The sequence below is a fragment of the Amblyomma americanum genome, chromosome 10 (genome assembly GCF_052857255.1).
Source record: "Amblyomma americanum isolate KBUSLIRL-KWMA chromosome 10, ASM5285725v1, whole genome shotgun sequence".
Lineage (NCBI taxonomy): Eukaryota > Metazoa > Arthropoda > Arachnida > Ixodida > Ixodidae > Amblyomma > Amblyomma americanum.
Genome location: NC_135506.1, coordinates 56,994,676 through 57,015,184, shown reverse-complemented (window position 1 = coordinate 57,015,184; position 20,509 = coordinate 56,994,676). Strand labels below are relative to the sequence as shown.

Here is a 20,509-nt window from a genome sequence, read left to right as displayed (position 1 = left end):
TTTCGTCGACCTAAACTCATATAATGCGCGATAAATGGAAGCTCTGTGTCAGCGTTCTCAGCCTCTATCTTTAGCCAGCTTTATTTTCGTTGTAATGAACCAGGCTGATGCTTTTTTTATTGGGGGAGTAATGTCGCAGAGCTTTGCAATGGTTGCTTGTTTAAGCTGAAAAATGATGGCATAATGTTTGCTGGCGGAAGAAATCACTGTTGTACCTATGCGCAACTAGACCTGCGCAGTTATAGATCTTTGCAGGTCATTTGCGCGCATTACCTCTAAACTTCTCGGTCAGCTTTAAATCGAGAGCGGCCGAGAAAGGGGCGATTCTGCTTTACGACGACCGCCGAGCATGCTAAATACCGCCGCCGTCGAGTTTTAGCGAGAGCTACATTACGATAGCATTTCGAGCCTTCGGCGTGGCCACCCCGTGGCCACAGTGGCGGCGCCGTGGCTGGTCACGAAATTGGTCACGTGGTGCGGAGCAGTTGCTGGCGGCGCGGAACGCCGGCGAAACCTAGTGGGGGGGGGGGGGGGGGGGAGGGGGAGGGGAGAAGGGAGAGAGTGAATCCACGTCCAGGGACGAAGATAAAGAAGGAACGCCCAGCGAAACGGAGCGTCGAAAGACTGAGTTTGCTATTAGACTGAGCAAGTTCAACTCGGCCAGCTGTAGCTAAGAGGTGCTTGCAACTGGGCTTGTTGGTGCGTATTCGTGAAAGACATGGCAGCGCAAAATGGCAACACGGACGAGTAAGGGAACAGGACGAGCGCTGTACTTTCAGCACGACTTATTCAAGGAAGAGCGTCTAGATAGCCACTGCCCTTATCCATGCTCTTAATCGCAGATGACAATTACCTTTCACAGATGTGCAGTGAAATGCTGTTCCTGGATGCACATCTTTGAGAGGTGATTGTTTGTCATCTGCGATTCATTTCACCGCACATCTGTGAAAGGTAATTGTCATCTGCGATTAAGAGCATGGATAAGGGCAGTGGCTATCTAAACGCTCTTCCTTGAATAAATCGTGCTGAAAGTACAGCACCCGTCCTGTTGCCTTCCTCGTCCGTGTTGCTATTTTGCGCTCTCATGTCTTTCACAGCTGTAGCTATCGCGTCTCTCCAGGATTAACCAGAACTTCGTGGCTTTTCTATCGCCTCCTTTTCATGCCTGCCGCCATGAGTCATTATTATTATTATTATTATTATTATTATTATTATTATTATTATTATTATTATTATTATTATTATTATTATTATTATAAACCACAGCCAATTTTTTTGTGGGCGCTATCTAGCCCTAGTAAAGAGTTTTATGGCAGCCTGTCGCTGTCTTCCGACTGCCGAACTGCCGCCACAACAACTGAGAATGTATTAGTTGATTAGTATTGATAAAGTAAATGAAAGCGATGCGACTGCCGGACCGCGACACGAGAATAGCAGTGGTCTACCACTTCGGTGACAGGTCTATACCGCAGGGGGTATATAAAGGCGAAAATTTTCTGTGCGGCGCAGAAGTTTGTGTAGGAGAATCTCTATACCACAGAAAGTATGCAGAAATGCTGCGTGTTTTTCTATGTTGTTTTTAGGTACGTTAAGGGACCGCATACAGACCATTTACAGGTTGCAGTTCTTCTGTTTGAGACCAGATGGCGCCACAGGCGCGCTCACAACACTGCGCCATTACGGGCCTCGTAAGTCACCGGCGAGTACGCAGTGACGCAGCACTGGAAATACCACGTGTGGCTGCCGAATGTGTTTCTACGATGTTGAAAGGCAGAGGAAATATGTGCTGAGTTGTGGATTGGAATTGCGACAGAGAGTTAAAGGTATAAGATAAGATCGCTTGCGAGCTTCACGGAACCGTACGTCACAACGATGTACTGCGCCTGTTCGCCATGCACCTTTTCCGAACGGGCGAGAACGCAACAGTTACGTCCACCAGCGCTAGATAGCCATTCTAGAAAGAAAGGTTTCTTTCTTGGAAATTCTGCGAGGGTATACGCACATCATAGCCGCATGAACATGATGTTCCGCCACTTAAACTGAGACGGTCTGCTTTCAGGTGCTGACAATTGCATCTGCGTGTGCAGCGAGACCTTATTGCTCACAAGTTAAGGTGTGCGGCCATTACAGCAACAGGAGCGCCCGAGGCTAAATTAGGAACGGGAAAGAAGGGCGACTTACGCTTCTACATACCGCTACTGTAGATAATGCAGTGCACAGTAGCGAGAGCAGACAACGCATACCGACCATCCGTGTATTACATGCCGTCTTGGTGCTACTGTTGAATATCGCTCCGAGGAGCGCGATTTTCGTGGACCACATTCGGAATAGAGCATTTGTGTTACGGCTGGTGTGCTGGGTGGTTGTTTTTTCCTCGCGGTCCGTGCGAGCACTAACTAAAAGTGACCTCGCAGGCCAGCGCTCACAGTTGAGCTCGTTATCTACCACCAACGACGAGCACTTCCATGTCCGCATATCGAGTGTGGAGCGTGCCACAATTTTATGTGTGAGGCTGACAAAATTTCGAACTTCGTGTAGCATGAACGCGTTGCCATGTGCGTGTTACTAAAATCGAGGAATCCTCCGAAACGATTGTACGCGAACTCGTGAAGGCTGTTTGATGCATGGTACTGCTGCCATGATAGTTAATATTTGTGTATATATTTATTGTAGTGATAGCTACATTACGCCAGCATTTCGAGCCTTCGGCGTGGCGGCTCCATTGCTGGTCACGTAGTGTGGTGCGTGGGGGAGAGAGTGAATCCACGTCCGGGGACGAAGATGAAGAGCCGCCGAGTGAAACAGAGCGGTGAAACACTGGCTTTGCATTTCGACTGAGCGAGTTCCACTCGGCCACTTCGAGCTATCGCCTCACTCCAGGTTTACCCAGAGCTCAACAACGGTCATTTTTTGTAGCGATAGCTATACTACGCCAGCCCTTTCGCGAGGTCAGCGTGGCTCCTGGCTGAGCCGTGGCATCACCGCTCCGCCAGCTGTGCGCATGCGCGGAGTGACGCCATAGCCCACATCTAGTGTGCGCGCCGCGCGCCTGGCCGCTGCGCCAACGGCGGAGCAGACGCCGTCCGCCTCGTCAGTAGTGCGCATGCGCGGAGTGACGTCAGAGCACGCAGCTGGTGTGCGCGCCGCGCGCCTACATTACGCTGGCATTTCGAGCCTTCAGCGTGGCGGCGCTGTGGCCACCGTGGCGGCAGCCGGCGAAACCGAGTGGGGGTGGAGTGGAGAGGGGGATAGAGTCAATCCTCGTCCCGGGGCGAAGATGAAGGAATGCCCAGCGAAACGCAGCGGCGAAAGACTGACTATGCAATTCGATTAAGTTTGTTCCACTCGGCCAGCTGTAGCTATCGCGTCACTCCAGGTTTAACCAGAGCTAAACTACAGCCATTTTTTTCTCGCATTTCTGGGTTTAACAAACCGGTATTATATAATTTAAGTTACCGAAGCACCGTTAATAGGTTGTGAACAAATGCGTACGATGCGCATGTGAAAGTTTTAGAGCAGTGTCTGTATGAATGTACACAATGAAACTACCTGCGTAGCTGCAGGTAATAACAATAAAAAATTCAGCAAAGCCTGTTGCGGAAGCAAAAACAAGCATTCAAGTGATCCATGCGTTGGCTGAAAGAGGCGGAGAGTTGAGCTGATTGCCGCGACATGAAGCCCGATCACGTTTTCACGTCTCAAGTGATAAAATTATTGTTCTTACATGTCCTTCGAAGCTCTGGCCAAAACCCTAGTGTCGTTTTCCCACCCCTTCACAACTCTATCAGCCGGAACACTGGCTGTCGGAAGCGAACCGCCAGACGCAGTAGCCGTCGCGACGAGGCAGGCGCTGAGGAGTCAGCAGCGTGTAATAGCGGCATAATCACGTGACCAAAGATGGTAGCCCACAAGTTATGTCGCTGTAAATTGTCTATAGTCTGAATTACGCTTGATGCTACAATCACGGCGCTCCTCATTGCCTGAGCCGCTTCAGGACGCTAATACTCTATAGTAGTTTTACGCACATAGGTAACCTTATGGAGAGCTGAAGAGCTTACACGTATTCGCTACTTAGGGTCGACAGAACCAATTCGAATGAGTATGCGCGGGGTGCGTTCATGCAATCGGCATGCAGACCTTAGAAAGCCGAAACACTCTTACCCCCAAGACTAAGCAAGTTTTAGCACTAATGGTGAGCTCAAAATTTTAGAACAGAAGCACAAAGCAGTCACGTACAATATTAATAAAAATGATTAACTTATTGCCTGACATGCCAAAATTGGTCTGATGATAGTTCGGGACAATAAATTAAAAAAAAATGAGTGTCAGAATCCAAGGTGCATGCTTTACTACTCTACTAAGCGACTTCAACATCTTGCTGCGAATTCATCAGGAATGTAGCTAGAGTAAAAATAGTTGTGGAGCCAAGCCAAAATTGAAGCCGCGAAGAAAAAAACAAACTTACTCACCACTGCGCAGTATTTCCCGAGTAGTAGTCCTTCATCAGAAAAGGTTCTCCTTGCGCTGCCAGCCTGCACCAGATGTTGATAAAAGTCCTTACACACAAGAAAATAACTGTGTCAACAGCTGCTTTAGTAAAGGAAATGTGTATGCATTCAAAGAGCGTCCCCTCTGGCAAACAGTAACGGGGGATGCTACCGCGCTCATGGATTGCGCCTACATTCCTTTAAAGAAATCTTCCTCTTTCGCTACTGGCGGGATATCCCAGTGCTATGCTCTACTGCCTCTATCATTAACATCCTGATTAAATTGGCTACTATAAAGATATGTGTAGAAATATTCGGCCACTTTAACTATCTCATCCATATTGCTAATGACATTGCCCTGTTTGCCTCTTAACGAATACATCTGGTTTTTGCCTAGGCCTAGTTTCCTCTTCGCTGCTTTTAGGCTTAGTCTGTTCTTTAAAGCATGCTCGATTCTCTCCATATTAAACTTATGCAGGTTTTTGCGCTTATTGATGAGCTTGGATAGCTCTTCTAGTGCTATTCTTTCTGTCGGCATATAAACAATATTTCTGGAGAAAACCGTACACTCAGCGAGGACGAAATCGAATACCGGAGCTTACTGGTGCTAACGCGATCAACCCATCTAAAAAAAAAGGTCACATAACATAGGGGCTTCCCTGCCATTACAAGAAAGAAGGAACGAAGCTTTGGAAATGCCTCGGCGGAAATCGGGCTTAATTTTGAAGTAGAACACGCTCTTGGGCAAGTTGGTGCATGGCTTGAGTAGATGGAGCGCAAAAAGACACAGCACAAAGGAAAAGAAAAAAAAACACGAGACAGGCGCTACTAGCAACTATTCATTGAATTCAAGAACGGTTTATTTATGCCCAAAAGGAAGGCGTGGTGGAAAGAGAGGCAAAACAATATAACAAACAACAGGTAAATGACAATTGCGAGGTGAAGGATACTACAGTGGAGAGAACAAAAGTGATTCAACTCTTTCTAAACTTATCTAAAAATATACTTTCATTCTTATGAATGACCAGCGATGGGAGTGCTAACACAGCAACTCCCGCTTTTTCCAATCCGGTGGGCTTCTAGCAGTTCACGGGCAGTCTTACCTTTACTTCGACATAATATCTGTAGAACAACTTGTATTGTGCAACATCTTTCTTGCGGGCATTGACAGAACCTTATCAGGGGCATTTGACGCAGGCAAAGTTCTTGAGACATTTAGGTACGGTGATGATTTTTTAATTATATTGACTAAACAATCGCCCTTGACTTACTCGAAAACTGTGCAGGATATTTTGTCGGATTTTAAACAACATGCCAAGGGTGTGGATTTTACATATGAACTCACGAAAGAAAATAAATTACAGTTGTTAGATATTTACATAATCATTACTCAAGAAGGTGTTTGCTGGATGTATTGACCTCGTGCCCGCAAAGAATTGTTGCCGCACTATTCGACGCACTCGAAAACTGTGAAACGTGCCATTGACATCATGTGCCTTGAATCAGCTCTAAAGAAATCGTGCTGTCATAAAGTACAGGAAAGCCTTGACGTACAGATACAAAAGCTTAAACAGGCAGACTTTCCATCCCTGGTGATTAGTTCTGTGAAGGAAGCATTCCTGAAAAAGGTAAAAAAGAGAAAGAAAAAGAGAGGATGGTGAAGTATCTCAAAAGAAAACCAAACCGGTGGTGATTCCATACTCCCACAAAGTGGCTCACAACCTTAAGCATGTTGCCGTGAAATACAAAGTCCCGGTGGTCTTCTCTGCACCCAGAAAACTTGCACCGCTGTGTCGAAAGATTGGAACAGATAATGCCAAGTCAACAGAATGCGAAACTATGCAAACCGTTTTCTGAAATGTGCTGTGGGGGTAGTTTACAGCATCCCGGCCGTTGACTTGTGGAAAGGTGTACACCCAGACGATTGTACGAAGACAGCCGTGGTTTTGACTTTTGTAGCCTTCATAGATATACGGACAAACTTTTTCCAAACTCCTGATCGGCTCTTCCTGAGAAGTTACCGTCCGAGATAACTACTAATACGCCCTCCTTATCTGCTTCAAGCAGTCACAGTTAATTTCTTCTAAAGAACGTCGCGATAGCTCCTGTTGTCATTTCCTTGAAGTGTTTACCCTTCGTGTTTCCTGACTTTCGACGGCTGTCAAACCGCTCCAGAAGGCACATCTCGTTCTGCGGTGCGGCGTTTGTATACCAGTTCCGCGGGTGATAGCCACCAGTTCATGTGGCGGCACCTTTGGTTGTGCTGGGTAAACATTCGTCCTTTCTGCAGAACAGACGTCACCGTCTCTAGCGATTCCACGACTAAAGCAAGCAGATAAGGAAAGTGGCTTTGTAGTTATCTCGGGTGATAACTTCTCGGTAAGGGTACCTCCGGTGGTTGGACCGAAGTTTGCTCGTATATCTACGAAGGCTACGAAAGGGGAAACCACGGCGCTGTCTCTGTGCGATCGTCTTGGTTTGGCCAACTTTTACTAATGTTTTTGTAATGTTTTTGTAGACGCTGTGATGTACCGCTCGTAATCTCAGAACCAAGAAAGCTCGAAGGCCTTTACTCTCGCACCAAAAAAGAGAAAGAAAGAACGAACGAGGCTGTGGAACGAATTACAGGCGACTTACAAGAAATGCGCTTAAGGTGTAGTTTACGAACCCCCCCCCCCCCCCCCCCCCTTGTCATGCGCCCTCTCAAATACAGGACAAACCGTCCGGCGTGTCAACGACCAAATAAGAGAACATGGGCGAAATTTATCAAAGACGAAGAAATGCACATTTTTAGAGAAGTACATCAAAGCATGCCCGTTACAAACCTGTTTGTCATGCTTTACGGATGTCCGCATTCTCTGTAGAGCTTAGCTTATATTTGTGCAGAAATTTGACTAAGCTGCATGTAAATGATCCGTTATTGACGAATAGGTCAGATGTGATTTATGGCTTCCTGGGAACGCACACTGAGATTGGGAGTGCTTTTTTAAATGACACTGTAGATTCATTCTATTTTTTCCTCATGGGACATTGTTCTCTGCGGTAAGGGAGTGGATTCAAGAAAAATTATCCGATTTTATTTCATAACTCTGGTGGTGTTACGGTTGAAGATTTTTAGAACTTTACTACCGTTATACATAGAATACACCTATCCACCAGAAGTGTTTTCTGCTGATAGCAGGCATACGTATTAGACCCTGTGTGGCGCCTGTGTTATGTCACATTCTTCTGTCGTTGTTTCACCAAGTCCTGTGGCAGATTATACACCATTACAAGTTTAAAAAATTTTAGATATATTTGATCGTATGACTTTTCTCAATTTAAGGTAGTTTCATATTAAGAAAACACTGCACAGTGTTTTATCACCGTTCATGAAAAAGGCTCTTATTTTACGTGTGAACTTCCTGATCATAATTTGTTTTTGTTTTTAGACCTTGTAAACTCATGATTCTGTAGAAATCCAATGTGTTGGCCCACTTCTCCGCGTGCAAACAAGCAGCTTTTGCCATTTCAGTCCTTCTATTATAAGCTGGTGAAGAAAGGGCTTGCTTCGCTTTGCGTTGAATCTGCGCCCAGAAAGTCATGCGCTCAAAGATTTCAGGGAGTGCTTTAAAAACAATTCGGTAGGATGAGGGCAGCTTGGCTGCCTCGTTCGTGACAGCGGCGGCTAAAAGACTCTAATAGAATTCAATGCGAGGCAGTGTGACATCTAGGGCAGAGGTCCCCCGAGAAAAGGCGTGACGTGCGGTGGTGCCCTATGTGCACCAAAATGCACAGAATATGAAAAACGATGCGAGATGCCGTGATGTACCGCTCGTATTTTCAGCAACAAGAAAGCTCGAAGGCCTTTGCTTTCTGATCCGGAGTTCCCGGGTTCGAACCCGTCCGCGGCGGCTGCGCTTTTATGGAGGCAAAACGCTATGGCACCCGTGTGCTGTGCGATGTCAGTGCACGTTAAAGATCCCCAGGTGGTCGAAATTATTCCGTAGCCCTCCACTACCGCACCTCTTTCTTCCTTTCTTCTTTCACTCCCTCCTTCCTCCTTTTTCTTACGGCGCGGTTCAGGTGTCCAACGATATATGAGACAGATACTGCGCCATTTCCCTTTCCCACCAAAACCAATTATTATTATTATTTGCTCTCGCGCCAAAAAAAAGAGAAAGAAAGAAGGAACGAGGCTGTGGAAAGAATTACAGGCGACTTACAAGAAATGCGCTTGAGGGGCAGTTTACGAAACCCAACTGTCATGCGCCCTCTCCTGTACAGGACAAACCGGCCGGTGTGTCAACGGCCGAAGAAGGGAACATGGGCGAAATCTATTAAATACGAAGGAAGGCACATATTTGGGGAAGTACATTAAAGCATGCCCGTTACATGTTTGTTTGTTATGCTTTACGGATGTCCGCATTCTCTGTAGAGATGAGTTAACGAAAGGCACAGAGCTTACACAAGCGTTTTTTATGAAAACAAAAGGCAGGTTGTGCTCAAGCGAAACCTCCATTTTATGGCATGATGATCGAAAAAATTTCTTGGGCGTACTTTATCATGACGTTCTTGATCCATATGTAAGTACTCTGCGAATGTGATGATACGAGCTATATGTGTACCTGTCGTATAGATACGATAAGCTAATTGAAACTAGTGCTTCGTCCTGTCGTCTACCCTCATGTTCCGTCCAGGATTTTGGGGCCTGTGAAACCGTACTCAACCAAAACCAACTAGCCCAACAGGAAGTTTTCTTAAAAGTATGTGGGCAAAAACTCATCACAGGGTAAAAGAGACGAGCACTTATTTTTATAGGATCCGAATGGCGCTAAAATAAGTGCCTATACAGGGTATTTCACATAAGACTTTACACAATTTAAAAAAAAATAGACTTTTTGAGTTAGAAAAGCGCTTTTTTCGACATAGCATTGTCAGCCCCAGGTGGTCGATATTTTTGAGTTAGAAAAGCGCTTTTTTCGACATAGCATTGTCAGCCCCAGGTGGTCGATATTATCCGGAGCCCTCCACTACGGCGTCCCTCATGGCCTGAGTCGTTTTGGGACGTTATAAACCCAATACCAATAGCACTGTTAGCGGTGTAGTACATCATAATACAGCTAAGACGGGCTATCTAGCAGACTTATTAACCAATATTGAATAATGAACTTGTTAACTAATACTGTTAGGCTTCTTAATTGTTGAGTGTTGTGTAGCTCACCGTAATAATATACATATCAGTTTTTAGAATATCGAAAACATTGTTACCTTCGGCGCTGTGATGCAAAATAATTTGGCAACAACATTCCAAAACGAATGCCCTTTCGAGAAGCTTGCAGGCAAATCAACCTCTAAAGTGCACGTAACCCGTCGAAATAGCCAAAATTTGTTGGGCCACAGCGCCGAGGGTAACCGTGTTTTCAAAATTCGAAAAGCTGATATGGATATCAGTTACGATGTGCTACACGCCTCCCAAAAATTAAGATGCCTAACTGTAATTGTTAAAAAGCTAACTATTCAATATTAGTTAACCAGCCTGCTAGTTAGCACGTCTTAGCGGTATTTTGATGTACTACATTGCTGAAAATGATATGCCGAAAAAAAAAGCGCTCTTATAACTGAAAAAGCCTTTTTTTTTCAAAAATTGTGCCAAGTCCTAGGTATAAAGCCCAGTGTAAGGGGTTGACTTTCAGCCACGCTGACAAATTAATGCGAGGGGAGTATTTTTGGCGTCACTAAGCAATGAAGCATTGTTCAGGTCGAAATCGCGCCTAAGCGAAGTCGCGACTGTTTTTTTTCATGTTTGCTTCCTACTGCTCATTTGTTTCAAATTAGTCACAATGTAACTCATGCAGTTTCCAATCATTGCATAGAAAATTTGGTTCTAAACACATTTAAGAACCATTGAGTACAGCTGACGCATGAAGGATAACAAAAGAGTTTATTTTACAGCTGAGATTGTGTGTGTACACAATAGATATGCAGCGGCCAGTAACTTGGCTTCTTCCAGCATTTGGCGAAAAGCTAGTCCATGTAATATTGGTAAAAAGCTGGTCTATGCAATATTGGATATCGTTGCCAAGCTGCAGGTGTTCTGCAGCTGTTTTGCTATATGACTAAATTGTCCAAGCAGCCGGTTTATTCTTCACGGCTGCGGTATTTGAGAAATCCCCCAAACCTTTGCGACATGCCGGCCCACTAACGGCTCCTCAAGATTGAAGAAAGCTGGCTGATGTCAAGCTGCACGAAGTGATTTTATTTTTAGGCCAATTCAATATACGCTCCATGTAGAGAAAAATTCCCAGGCGAAGCCATCAGACTCGCAGTGAGCTCTTTGCTGTATAGCGATGCAACGTTCTCAAAATAGTTTCGCCAATGAAGATGCTATTGGTTGGTTTGCCGAAATGCTGGCTTGCAGAGAAACCGCCATAGAGTACAAGTCGAGCTTGCTCGGGCAAAAAATTTTCACGATAGCAGAAACGTGAATAGAAAAAAAACTAATTTCGACCATCAGGAGATCGTTAACGCGCACTGGCATCGCACGGCGCCCGTGTGCTGTGCGATGTCAGTGCACGTTAAAGATTTTTTCGGGTCGAAATTATTCCCGAGCCCTCCGCTACGGCAACTCTTTGTTCCTCGCTTCTTTCAAGCCCACCTTTATCCCATCCCTTACGGCGCGGTTCAGGTGTCCGCCGATATGTGAGGCAGATACTGCACCTTTTCCTTTCCCTCAAAACGAATTCTTCTTCTTCTTATTATTAAAAAAATGTATCACTGCCGTCGGGTGATCTGCGAATATATTGATTATAATAGTAAAATCTTACATTATAAGAAAAAATTGTTTTCATAAACGATTTCCCGCTCAAGAAAGCTTTTGTCCAGATTTTCTGGGTATAGTGCAAAGAACCGGTTACACTATAACTCACGCTTCCAACCACACTGCGGCAACGGGCCGGTTAGCCTTGCAACTCTGCAACCTGAGGAACGCGTTTTGAAGAATAAATGAAGTAAGACGAAGAACTTTTAGAATTGACCCTTGGGCGAAATGGTATGCCATTTCAAAAAAGAACACCGCGCCTTTTGACAGGGATGAAAGGAAAGACACAGCGCCTGTTCTCGTGTGTATTGCCTTTTATCCCTGTCAAAGATGGCTGGAACGCCGTGAGCGGACGCACTTCACCTCGGCTCCGTAGATTTTCACTCGGGACGGTGGATTTTCGACCTAAAATGGACTGATACCACCCATAATCAGTCAGTGAAGGTGTTCGGCACCCATTCCCACCATTTTCCGTGCAATTCCGACCACTTTTACCCGAAAAAGACTCTAACGCTCCGAGCCAGGCGCGGAACGCTAGGCCTCGCGTTGTGCCTAGCACAAGAAGGGCGGTCCTCCAGCCCACGCCTCGCCGCGTGCCACGCTGCGCGGCGCTGAAAATGAGCTCGGAGGCGTCCCTGCCACCCACAAGAAATGAAGGCTTGGATTCAGACATGGACTTCACCGACTCTCAAGACCGAACGGAGAACGGCCCGACGACCAGTTCGTCCCCGGCCTCGCCACCGCCTACTACCCCTCTGCTCAACGGCTGGAAGATAGCCTTGAGCAGACATCAAGAAAGGAAGCTTCGCAAAGCAGCCCGGACTGAAACCAACAGCCAAGTGCAGGGCAGCAACGACTCCCAGGACTTCCCCACCAAATCACAAACATCCTACGCCAAAGAAACGCGGCCTTCGAGTCCGCCTCCCGCCTCTACCACAAACGGACATCAAAATCGTGATTTGACCTCGCCGAGGACTCGCTTTAAAGAACATCTCAAATCTCGATCTTGCCGAAGCAATAAGCAACGCCTGTCCAGAACCGCAGCAGGTGGAAGGAAGGTACCTCCTCCGCCCCCACTACGGATCGAATATCCTCGTAGCGAGCACTCCGCACGCAGAAGTTGCCAACGAACATCGACAAATCAAGACACTGTCCCTTAGAGACCTCACTCTTGACGTGAACGCCTACATACCTTTCACAGAGCACGACAGACGGGGCGTAATCCACGGAATTCTGTACCACGAAACACCGGAAGCTCTTCAGACGGGCCTATACATCCGCTCACGCTGGACCACCGTACTCGACGTACGACGCATGGGCAAAACATCGTCGATGCTGATCACTTTCAACGGCCCGACCACCCCCAAAGTTGTGTACTTCAAGAGCGCGGAGTTTCGTTGCCATCTGTACCGCCCAGCACGACAATTCTGCTATGTGTGCATGCAGCCGGGTCATCGCTCCGATGTGTGCCCCACACCGGACCTGGCGGCCTGCAGGAAATGCGGGGCCCAAAATCCTCCTCACGGACATCAGTGCCTGCCGAGGTGTGCTCTGTGCTGAGGAACACACGAAACCGGCAGCAAGGAGTGCCCAAATCGGTTCAAACCACTCAAGCAAAAGCCACCATCCGTCCGATCCTCCACCCCACCCATCAAGGAACAACACCGGTCCAGGAAAGACAACCAGGCACGAACTCGGACGCCGCGCTGGTTCAGCACGGACGACGAGTCATCCAGCCAAAGCTGCAGCAGTAGGAGCAGATCGAGATCCGTCTCCACCAACCGGTCAACCCCTCCTCCCCCTGCACCCAAGCAAAAAAAAAAGGAAATTAGCCGGCCACACCAGGGGCAAGCCAAGGCCACGGACAAAAAGGTGAGCTGGGCAGAGCTCGTTAAGAACTCTCCCACTGTTCCTTCGAACACACCCACTCCCCGCAAAAGCTCAGACTGCGCAAAAATGGCACACACTATCGACAAGCTACAATCCCAGGTAGCGGGGCTAGCCCGCAAGTGCACTCCTCTCACCACCCCTCATGTCCAGCCTCCCCCACCTCCCGCACCCCGGGACGATGAGGCTTCCCCCAAACCGCTTCTACCACCAGAGGTGACACCAGCTCCCACACCTCGCCCAACCGACAACCACCCCCTCCCCAATACATATGAAGAAATACAGGGACGTCTCTTGAATAGCATTATGAACAACATAAACCCCCTTCTCACAACATTCACCTCCCAGCTCTCAGCCCAAATCGCACAAGTAGGCGCGCGCCTGGACGCACATGACGCCCAATTTGTTACCCTACAAGCACTGATAAACACCAAAGCCCCTAGCAGAAAACGTGTTACCAGCTCTGACAACCCTCGAGCAAAAACCTACCGGTCCGCGACCGCGGTGGTCTCTATGAGTAGCGACAACGAATCTGTCAGGAGCTTTACCAGCCACCAGGATGGCACCGCTTTCTAAATCAGGCACCCCTGACCGCCTAGAGATCTGGCAATAGAATTGCCGAAGTTTCAGGAGAAAACAAAGCCTCTTGAAACAATACATCAATGCCACCCCCATTCGACCCGATATAATCTGCCTGCAAGAGGTAGGAGACGACCCGGCGCCGACTTTGCCAGGATTATTACACAGACCACAACGCGAGCTCGCCAAAAGTTGCCACCCTTGTTTCTAAGGACATCACGGTGCTCGAACACTCCTTGAGGGAACAGGAGATCAACTACAACATGTTCGAAGTCATTCCCAAAAAGAGGGGCCGCAAGAGCACCTTCGTTCTGAACGTGTATCACCCCCCACGAGCAACCAAGGCCGATTTCTCTGACATACTTCAAGAGGCAGATCAGCTAGCTGTTTCGCATCAGCTTATCACACTCGGTGACTTTAACGCCTCCCACAGGGAAAGGGGCTACAAAACGAACTCGCTGCGTGGTCTGAGCGTGGTACGATCTCGGGATGCCCTGGGCCTGGAAATACTGACTGATCCTTTATACCCAACCCGCGAAGGAAACACCGTCACGCGCGATTCATGCCCTGACCTTACAATCGTGAAGAACATCCATAACGCTACGTGGACAAATCTCGGAGAGAGCTTAGGTAGCGACCACTACATCGTAAGCACGTCTATCACCTCCGCAAAGATTCGTCGCACCCTGGGAACAGCCAAAATCACGGACTGGACTAAATACCGTGCACAGCCCGTTCCGGAAGACCCCATTCAATCAATCAGCGAATGGAGTGAACAGATTTGGAAAGCACACAAGGAGGCCACCACCGAAGGAAAATGCACACCCGATAATCCGGCGGTCGATCGTCACCTTCTGAAGTTGTGGCAGACCCGACGGACTCTGGTTCGCAGATGGAAACGCCAACGCCTCAATCGTCCCTTGCGACTCCGCATATCATAGATCACGGCAGAAGCACAAGAGTATGCACAACACCTCTCTCAACAGAATTGGCAGGAATTTTGCGAGTCACTACGCGGCACGCTGGGGACCTCCCGCACCTGGGCGATCCTCCGCAGCCTCGTCGATCCTCAAACATCGCGGTCTGCCACAAACCGTACTCTAAAGAAAATCGCCCATCTGTACCGCGGAGACGACGCGGCCCTCCGCACCGCCCTCAAAACCAAATACATTGGCGCCCACCATCCTCCCAGCACAATCTCGTACACGGGAGGCCCAAATGAGAGGCTGGATGCCCCCATCACCACTGCCGAGGTTTACGCCGCGGCTCGATCTGCCACACGCAACACGGCAGCTGGCGCGGACAAGATCACAAATGGGATGATTCGAAACCTGGGCAAGCCGCAGATCGAGGTCCTAACTACCTACATAAATGACACCCTATGGGAGGCGGGAGAACTTCCTGTAGAGTGGAAACACTCCGAAATCGTTACTATCCCAAAACCAGGCAAACCACTAAGTCTGGAAGCATTACGACCCATACGGTCTCCCATTCCTACCACTTCTGGGGAATGAGCGAGACAAAGCAGACGCCATCATCCGTACCGCCTACAAACATGCGTTAGGCCTCCCGATGTACACGGCCAACTGCCACCTCCAGGACCTGGGACTGACCAACACTATAGAAGAAATTCGAGAAGCCGCCCTAGCATCGCAAAACGAACGCCTCCTCACCGCCAAAGCTGGACGCACAATCTTGGAAAGAGTGGGTTTCCCGGCTGACATACGCGCCGTCCAGGACAACCGAGACCTACCCTCAACTCTGCGAACTCGCGTGTATGTAGCTCCACTCCCGAAGAACATGCACTCGGACTCATAAAAGAGACGACGAAAGGCACGAGTGGACTATCTGCGCCGCGCACATCGACAGGCACAAAATGCTGTATACGTCGACGCAGCCATGTATCCCGATTCAACAAACGCGGTGGCGGTCGTCTTGAACACCAATTTCAAGGAAATCGCCAGCGCCTCCCTACGAAACTGCTCTCCCACAGTAGCGGAAACTGCTGCAATTGCCCTCGCAATCCAGCACGGCGATGCTACGGGAAATGGGCTAAAAATTATTACCGACTCCCAGTCCGCGTGTCGCCTCTTCCTCTCTGGCAGACTTCCACACTCCGTTGCTCCCATTCTGACTACCCCACAAATTCAAAATTCCACATGCAAGCACCAAATCACTTGGACTTCTGGGCACGAGGGACTCGAGGGAAACGAGGCCGCGGACAGTCTAGCTCGAGGATATACTAACCGAGCGACTAACCTCCCCGACCTCACCCCTCTACGTACGGCGAGCGCCTCCTTCTCCGAACACAAAGTCTATCCCCCACCACACCGTAAGCTAACGGCGGCAGAGGCGAGGGAATGGCGACAACCACAGACGAACACCTTTCCTATCCCACACAAGTACCACATCATCTTCCCCGACAGATATGACGGAATCTGCCCCTGGTGTGGCAGAATTCCAACAACATATCATGTAACATGGGGCTGCTCCGGTCCCAAGCCCCCCCGAACAAGACATACATCACTCCGAGGAACAGTGGGAGTCTGCCCGTCTCAGCTCTGACTTGGCGACGCAGCGAAAGCTGATATCCCAGTCAAGAGCAACTGCGGTGGACATTGGGGTCCTGAAATAAGGACTCCACCCAAAATCTGTATTTTCGCCTCTCTATCCTACCTTTTTGGAAGAAATGTTTTCTACTGCCTGCCAAAGATTGCGCTGTTTCTTTTTGAAATGAAGAAACGGCACGCACAGTTGACTTCACTTTGACAGCGCAAACTTCCCTAGAGCTGTCAATCGTCTAGTTTGGGCTCTTAATGCCAAAAGTGAAAGGTCTGGCGCCATGCTTACCGGTATCCGCTCCTCTGGAAAGAAGGAAGGTGCCGCCCAGCTGTTTGCACAGTCGAGCGCTTTGGGGCTCAGCCGCACCAGACGCAAGCGCGAGTCAGTTGGTGCGTGGTGAATCATAACGACCAGGGACTCGTGCTGATCATACGCGATCGTCACCTGCGTGTCCGACGCCAAGCACAAGGCCAGGAGGGACAAGGCCACTGCGACACGCAGCATGCTGTCAAGGACAGAGAAAATGGAAATCATTTATGTGAGACCAGAGGCCAAACTGGGATAGGGAAAGCAATGCACTGCGTCATCTATGGCGCCATACTTCTGTTGTGTCCCTAGTAAGGAGAATATTAATGCCTCTACTTAAACCGTGGCTAGATTATGCTCAGAAACGAAAAAGCTACAGATGACAGTCGGTCATGACCAACAAGTTCGGATAGAGCTTATGACTGATGTAATAGCGTTCGATGGAGCTGCATGTCTTGTGAGCTACATGAAGAAAAAAGTATATAGTACGGCATATCCTTGCCTTGCCATGCAAGAAAGGTTGTCGATAGCCCATCGTTAATTTTTTATTGCCAGCTGGTGCATCAGTGACCTCGGTAACCTACAGAATCTAGATACTTATGACTTTAGCTCTCCTTAAGGTATGCATTCTTCGCGCTAAAGAATCGTACCTCTATACCGGGCACAATCTCCGCGCTCTCAACTGATCTTTCGACCTTTTCCTCCTTCGGTTGAGTCATTGGTCCGGCAAAAACTTGCAACGCTCTAGTAGAGTTTCGCACCCGGATTTCACAAGAGTTGTCAGAACCTCACCATCGCTCGCTTAACCTCACAGAGTACATAAGGATGGTTGTTAATCACGCAGGTACTTGCAGATGTACAACTTCTCAGGCACGTAGGGTAAGGCATGCTTAAGTTTTAACGGTAAAATCTGCCTTTGAAAATGCAACTAATGACAGCATACTGCACTACTGAGAGAGGAAAATGCTTCTCAAACATGGAGAAACAAGTTACTATAGATGTGAAATCTTCTGGCAAAGGACACTGCTTTTCTTCCAGCGCTGGCATATTCTGCACTGGCTATTTAGAACATACCCTGAATATGAACAAATGGCCACCGCGGTGGCTGAGTGGTTATGGCGCTGGGCTGCTGACCCGAAAGACGCGGGTTGGATCGCAGCGGCGGAATTTCGATGGAGGCGAAATTCAGGAGGTCCGTGTACAGTGCGATGTCAGTGCACGTTAAAGATCTCCAGGTGGTCGAAATTTCCGGAGCCCTTCAATACGGCGTCTCTCATAGCCTGAGTCGCTTTGGGACGTTAAACCCCCGTAAACCAAACCAAACCGAATGTGAACAAATATTCCAACACCGAGCTCCCCAGAAGACGCCACTGCTTCGTGAACCGTGCGTGCAAAGGAGTTAGTTTCAACAGAAGAATTTCCTCGTGTAGTCCCTAGCGACGGCCACCCGGCAAAATAAATACGTTCAAAAGGGGTAACATTAAACCGGTATGCTCTCAACAGGTAAATATTAGCTTCATTTTTGCACTCAGGCAATCAAAAAGTGTAGTTTAAGCATGGTTGTTTCTAGGAAAATTACAAACATGCACAGAAAGCAAGACCAGCTGCCTAATTGTTTTCTGATCGATCGATGCAGCCTGTCACAACGGATGGTCGCGCTAACGCAACCGATAAAGGAGTAGCTCATATAGTCGGGTACAACTTAAGAACGCAGTGGTGTTTCCTCATCAAGGACCCATTGCCAGACAAGAGCTCCGGCCCATTGTCACATGACCCTGCTAGTGTGACAAAGCACGGAGGGGTAGATGAAAGTGGATAATCCTTTACTTCTATGGTCTGGGATAGACCCCTCTCTCTACTGCTGCGCCGCTCCCTGCATTGTCACGCTAGCAGGGTCTTGAGAATCGGCCGACGCCATTGGCCGGAAGGAGGTCCTTCTACGGAGACAAGCGGCTGCGTTTTTGAGTTGTTGCCGACTACAACACCAACAACCTAAACGTGTTGCGCATTCTCACATGGCTGCTGAGCTGCCTTGGGCTAATTTGTCATCAATGCTACCGTATAATTTGATATAAAGAGCGTACCTTTCAATAAGTCGTGCTCCCTCGTGGGGCTCCGAGCCAACTCGTGCATCTGCTCAGGAGGCTGCGCGGTAGAATCGTGCGAGCAAGAGAGACCTGACCGGGGTCGGGTCGAGAGTGAGTGCACCCTAGCGCAAGAGTGCGGCGCACAATCGACAGGAGCGCCTAAGCGGAGCGCGGTGCGACACTTGATAAGGGCCGAGCGAGCGGCCCACTCAGGGATTCCGACGTCGGTGCTGCCGTTGTGCGCACATTTCTCATGCGCTTGGTAACTTCTAGGGTCCGCGCCAAAAGCGGAGGCATTTGCGGACGGCGGTAGGAGGCAGAAGCGCTACTTGCGAGCAGACGCAAAGCCGCGAGCGCCGTCACGTGATGCTGGGGTTTTTGTTTGTTTCAATTGTTATAGGTAAGATTTGCGCTCGAGAAGATCAATCGGTTTACAACATAGTGATATGAGGAGCGAAAACACAGCAACTTTGCAGCGTCTTGTTTTGTGCACCGCTGCGATGCGTTGCACCGGCGCGTCCTACTATCCTGTCTTGAGAACACGAAGCAGGACGAGAAAACAGGGACAAAAAATTCACACATACGACAGGACGAATGGTGCATTCGTCCTGTCGTATGTGTGTCTATTTTGTCCCCGTTTTTTCGTGCTGCTTCGTGTCCTCAAGATGGATCAATACCAACTGGCCCAAACTTCGGTGCTTTTGCTATGCTGGTCCAGGATAGACCTTGCTTTGCCCCCGCTCGTGGCTATGTCGGCCCAGGGGTTTGTAGGTTGTTGCCTTCATCTTGTATAGGACAGTGTTCTTACTGGAGAAGCTGCAAGTTTAACTCGCAGCTTTGCAGAAGCTGTGAACCTTATTCGCACAATAATCAAAAACAGCCGGACTCATGGGCAGCGCTCGATGGGGTGGCCACCTGGACGCCTATGAGAGACCTCCACTGTCCCGGATGCTACATGCTCCTATCGCATTCGCCTTTGTTACGATAACCGCCGCCGCTTGCATGCCTTGGTGGCTATATTGACACTAAAAAAATCAAAATAAGGCAGTTTGGTCGGATTCCGGTGGAATATGATCCGCAAGAATGTTGACAGAAAGTTTATAGGAATATTATGCTTATAAATTATCATCACTGCAAGACTAGCCCTACTGTTCAAGAGTGTCGCCTTTAAGTCAAATGAAAGAAATAACATTCCTTGTAATTCTGTGTCGAAAAAAAAATTGTCAACGCACTCCCACAAAAACTGACGTCCAACTCTAACGCCAAAGTAATGGTCATCAGAAGGGCAGGAGGAAAGCACTGCCACAGATATACTATACCAAAAGAACACTAGTGCTAAGGAGGAACGCACTCACATATCGTCGATTCAGGGAGTCTTTTAGGCCGGGAAAGGATTTCCTTCACATTAGCCACAAAATGTGTGCCCGCGAAAGTTGCACCAAAGAAGATATCCCGAGATAGTTTTGTTTGATAGCAATCACACAGACATCCGAGATGAGCCAGATATGTTCACAGGAAATCGTACCTAAACAGAAGCTCAGTGATCGCTGCGATAACACGATGTACTCACGGAAGATAACACCTATTTTCAGAACACGGAAACCTCCTTTAGCTGAGATAAAATTTGTTTCCATGCCTCCCAAACAACAGCATCAGCTGGCCCCCGTCCCTTGAAAAAAAAAAGATAATGAACAAAAACGTTCCGAGAGATTCTATTTCAACACTATTTTGCTGTTTTCAGCTTCAGCAGTTTAAGCAGGTTGAAAGAATGCAAGCAAAAAAAAGGGGGGGGGGCGGGGAAC

The 20,509-nt window shown here is 48.3% G+C and overlaps 1 protein-coding gene across 7 annotated transcripts in view; it reads right to left on the bottom strand.

Annotated features, from left to right (window-relative positions):
- Nucleotides 1-18,947, bottom strand: part of LOC144108019 (uncharacterized) — a 58,655-nt gene extending 39,708 nt beyond the window's left edge. The window contains exons 1-4 of one of the 7 annotated variants that reach the window (XM_077641283.1): nucleotides 16,603-16,732; nucleotides 12,935-13,087; nucleotides 6,042-6,106; nucleotides 4,470-4,532 (exon numbers count right to left, since the gene is read on the bottom strand). Coding sequence is in view for 1 of the 7 variants with exons in the window: in XM_077641281.1 (XP_077497407.1) it covers nucleotides 4,470-4,532; nucleotides 16,603-16,818 (279 nt within the window). In the remaining 6 variants the exon portion in view is untranslated. Of the gene's footprint in view, nucleotides 1-4,465; nucleotides 4,533-5,906; nucleotides 6,974-12,934; nucleotides 13,088-16,602; nucleotides 16,820-18,704 lie in introns of those variants that run through there. The other 6 variants (XM_077641281.1, XM_077641284.1, XM_077641285.1 and 3 more) reach the window with 6 other exon arrangements.
- Between the last annotated feature and the right edge of the window lie 1,562 nt (nucleotides 18,948-20,509).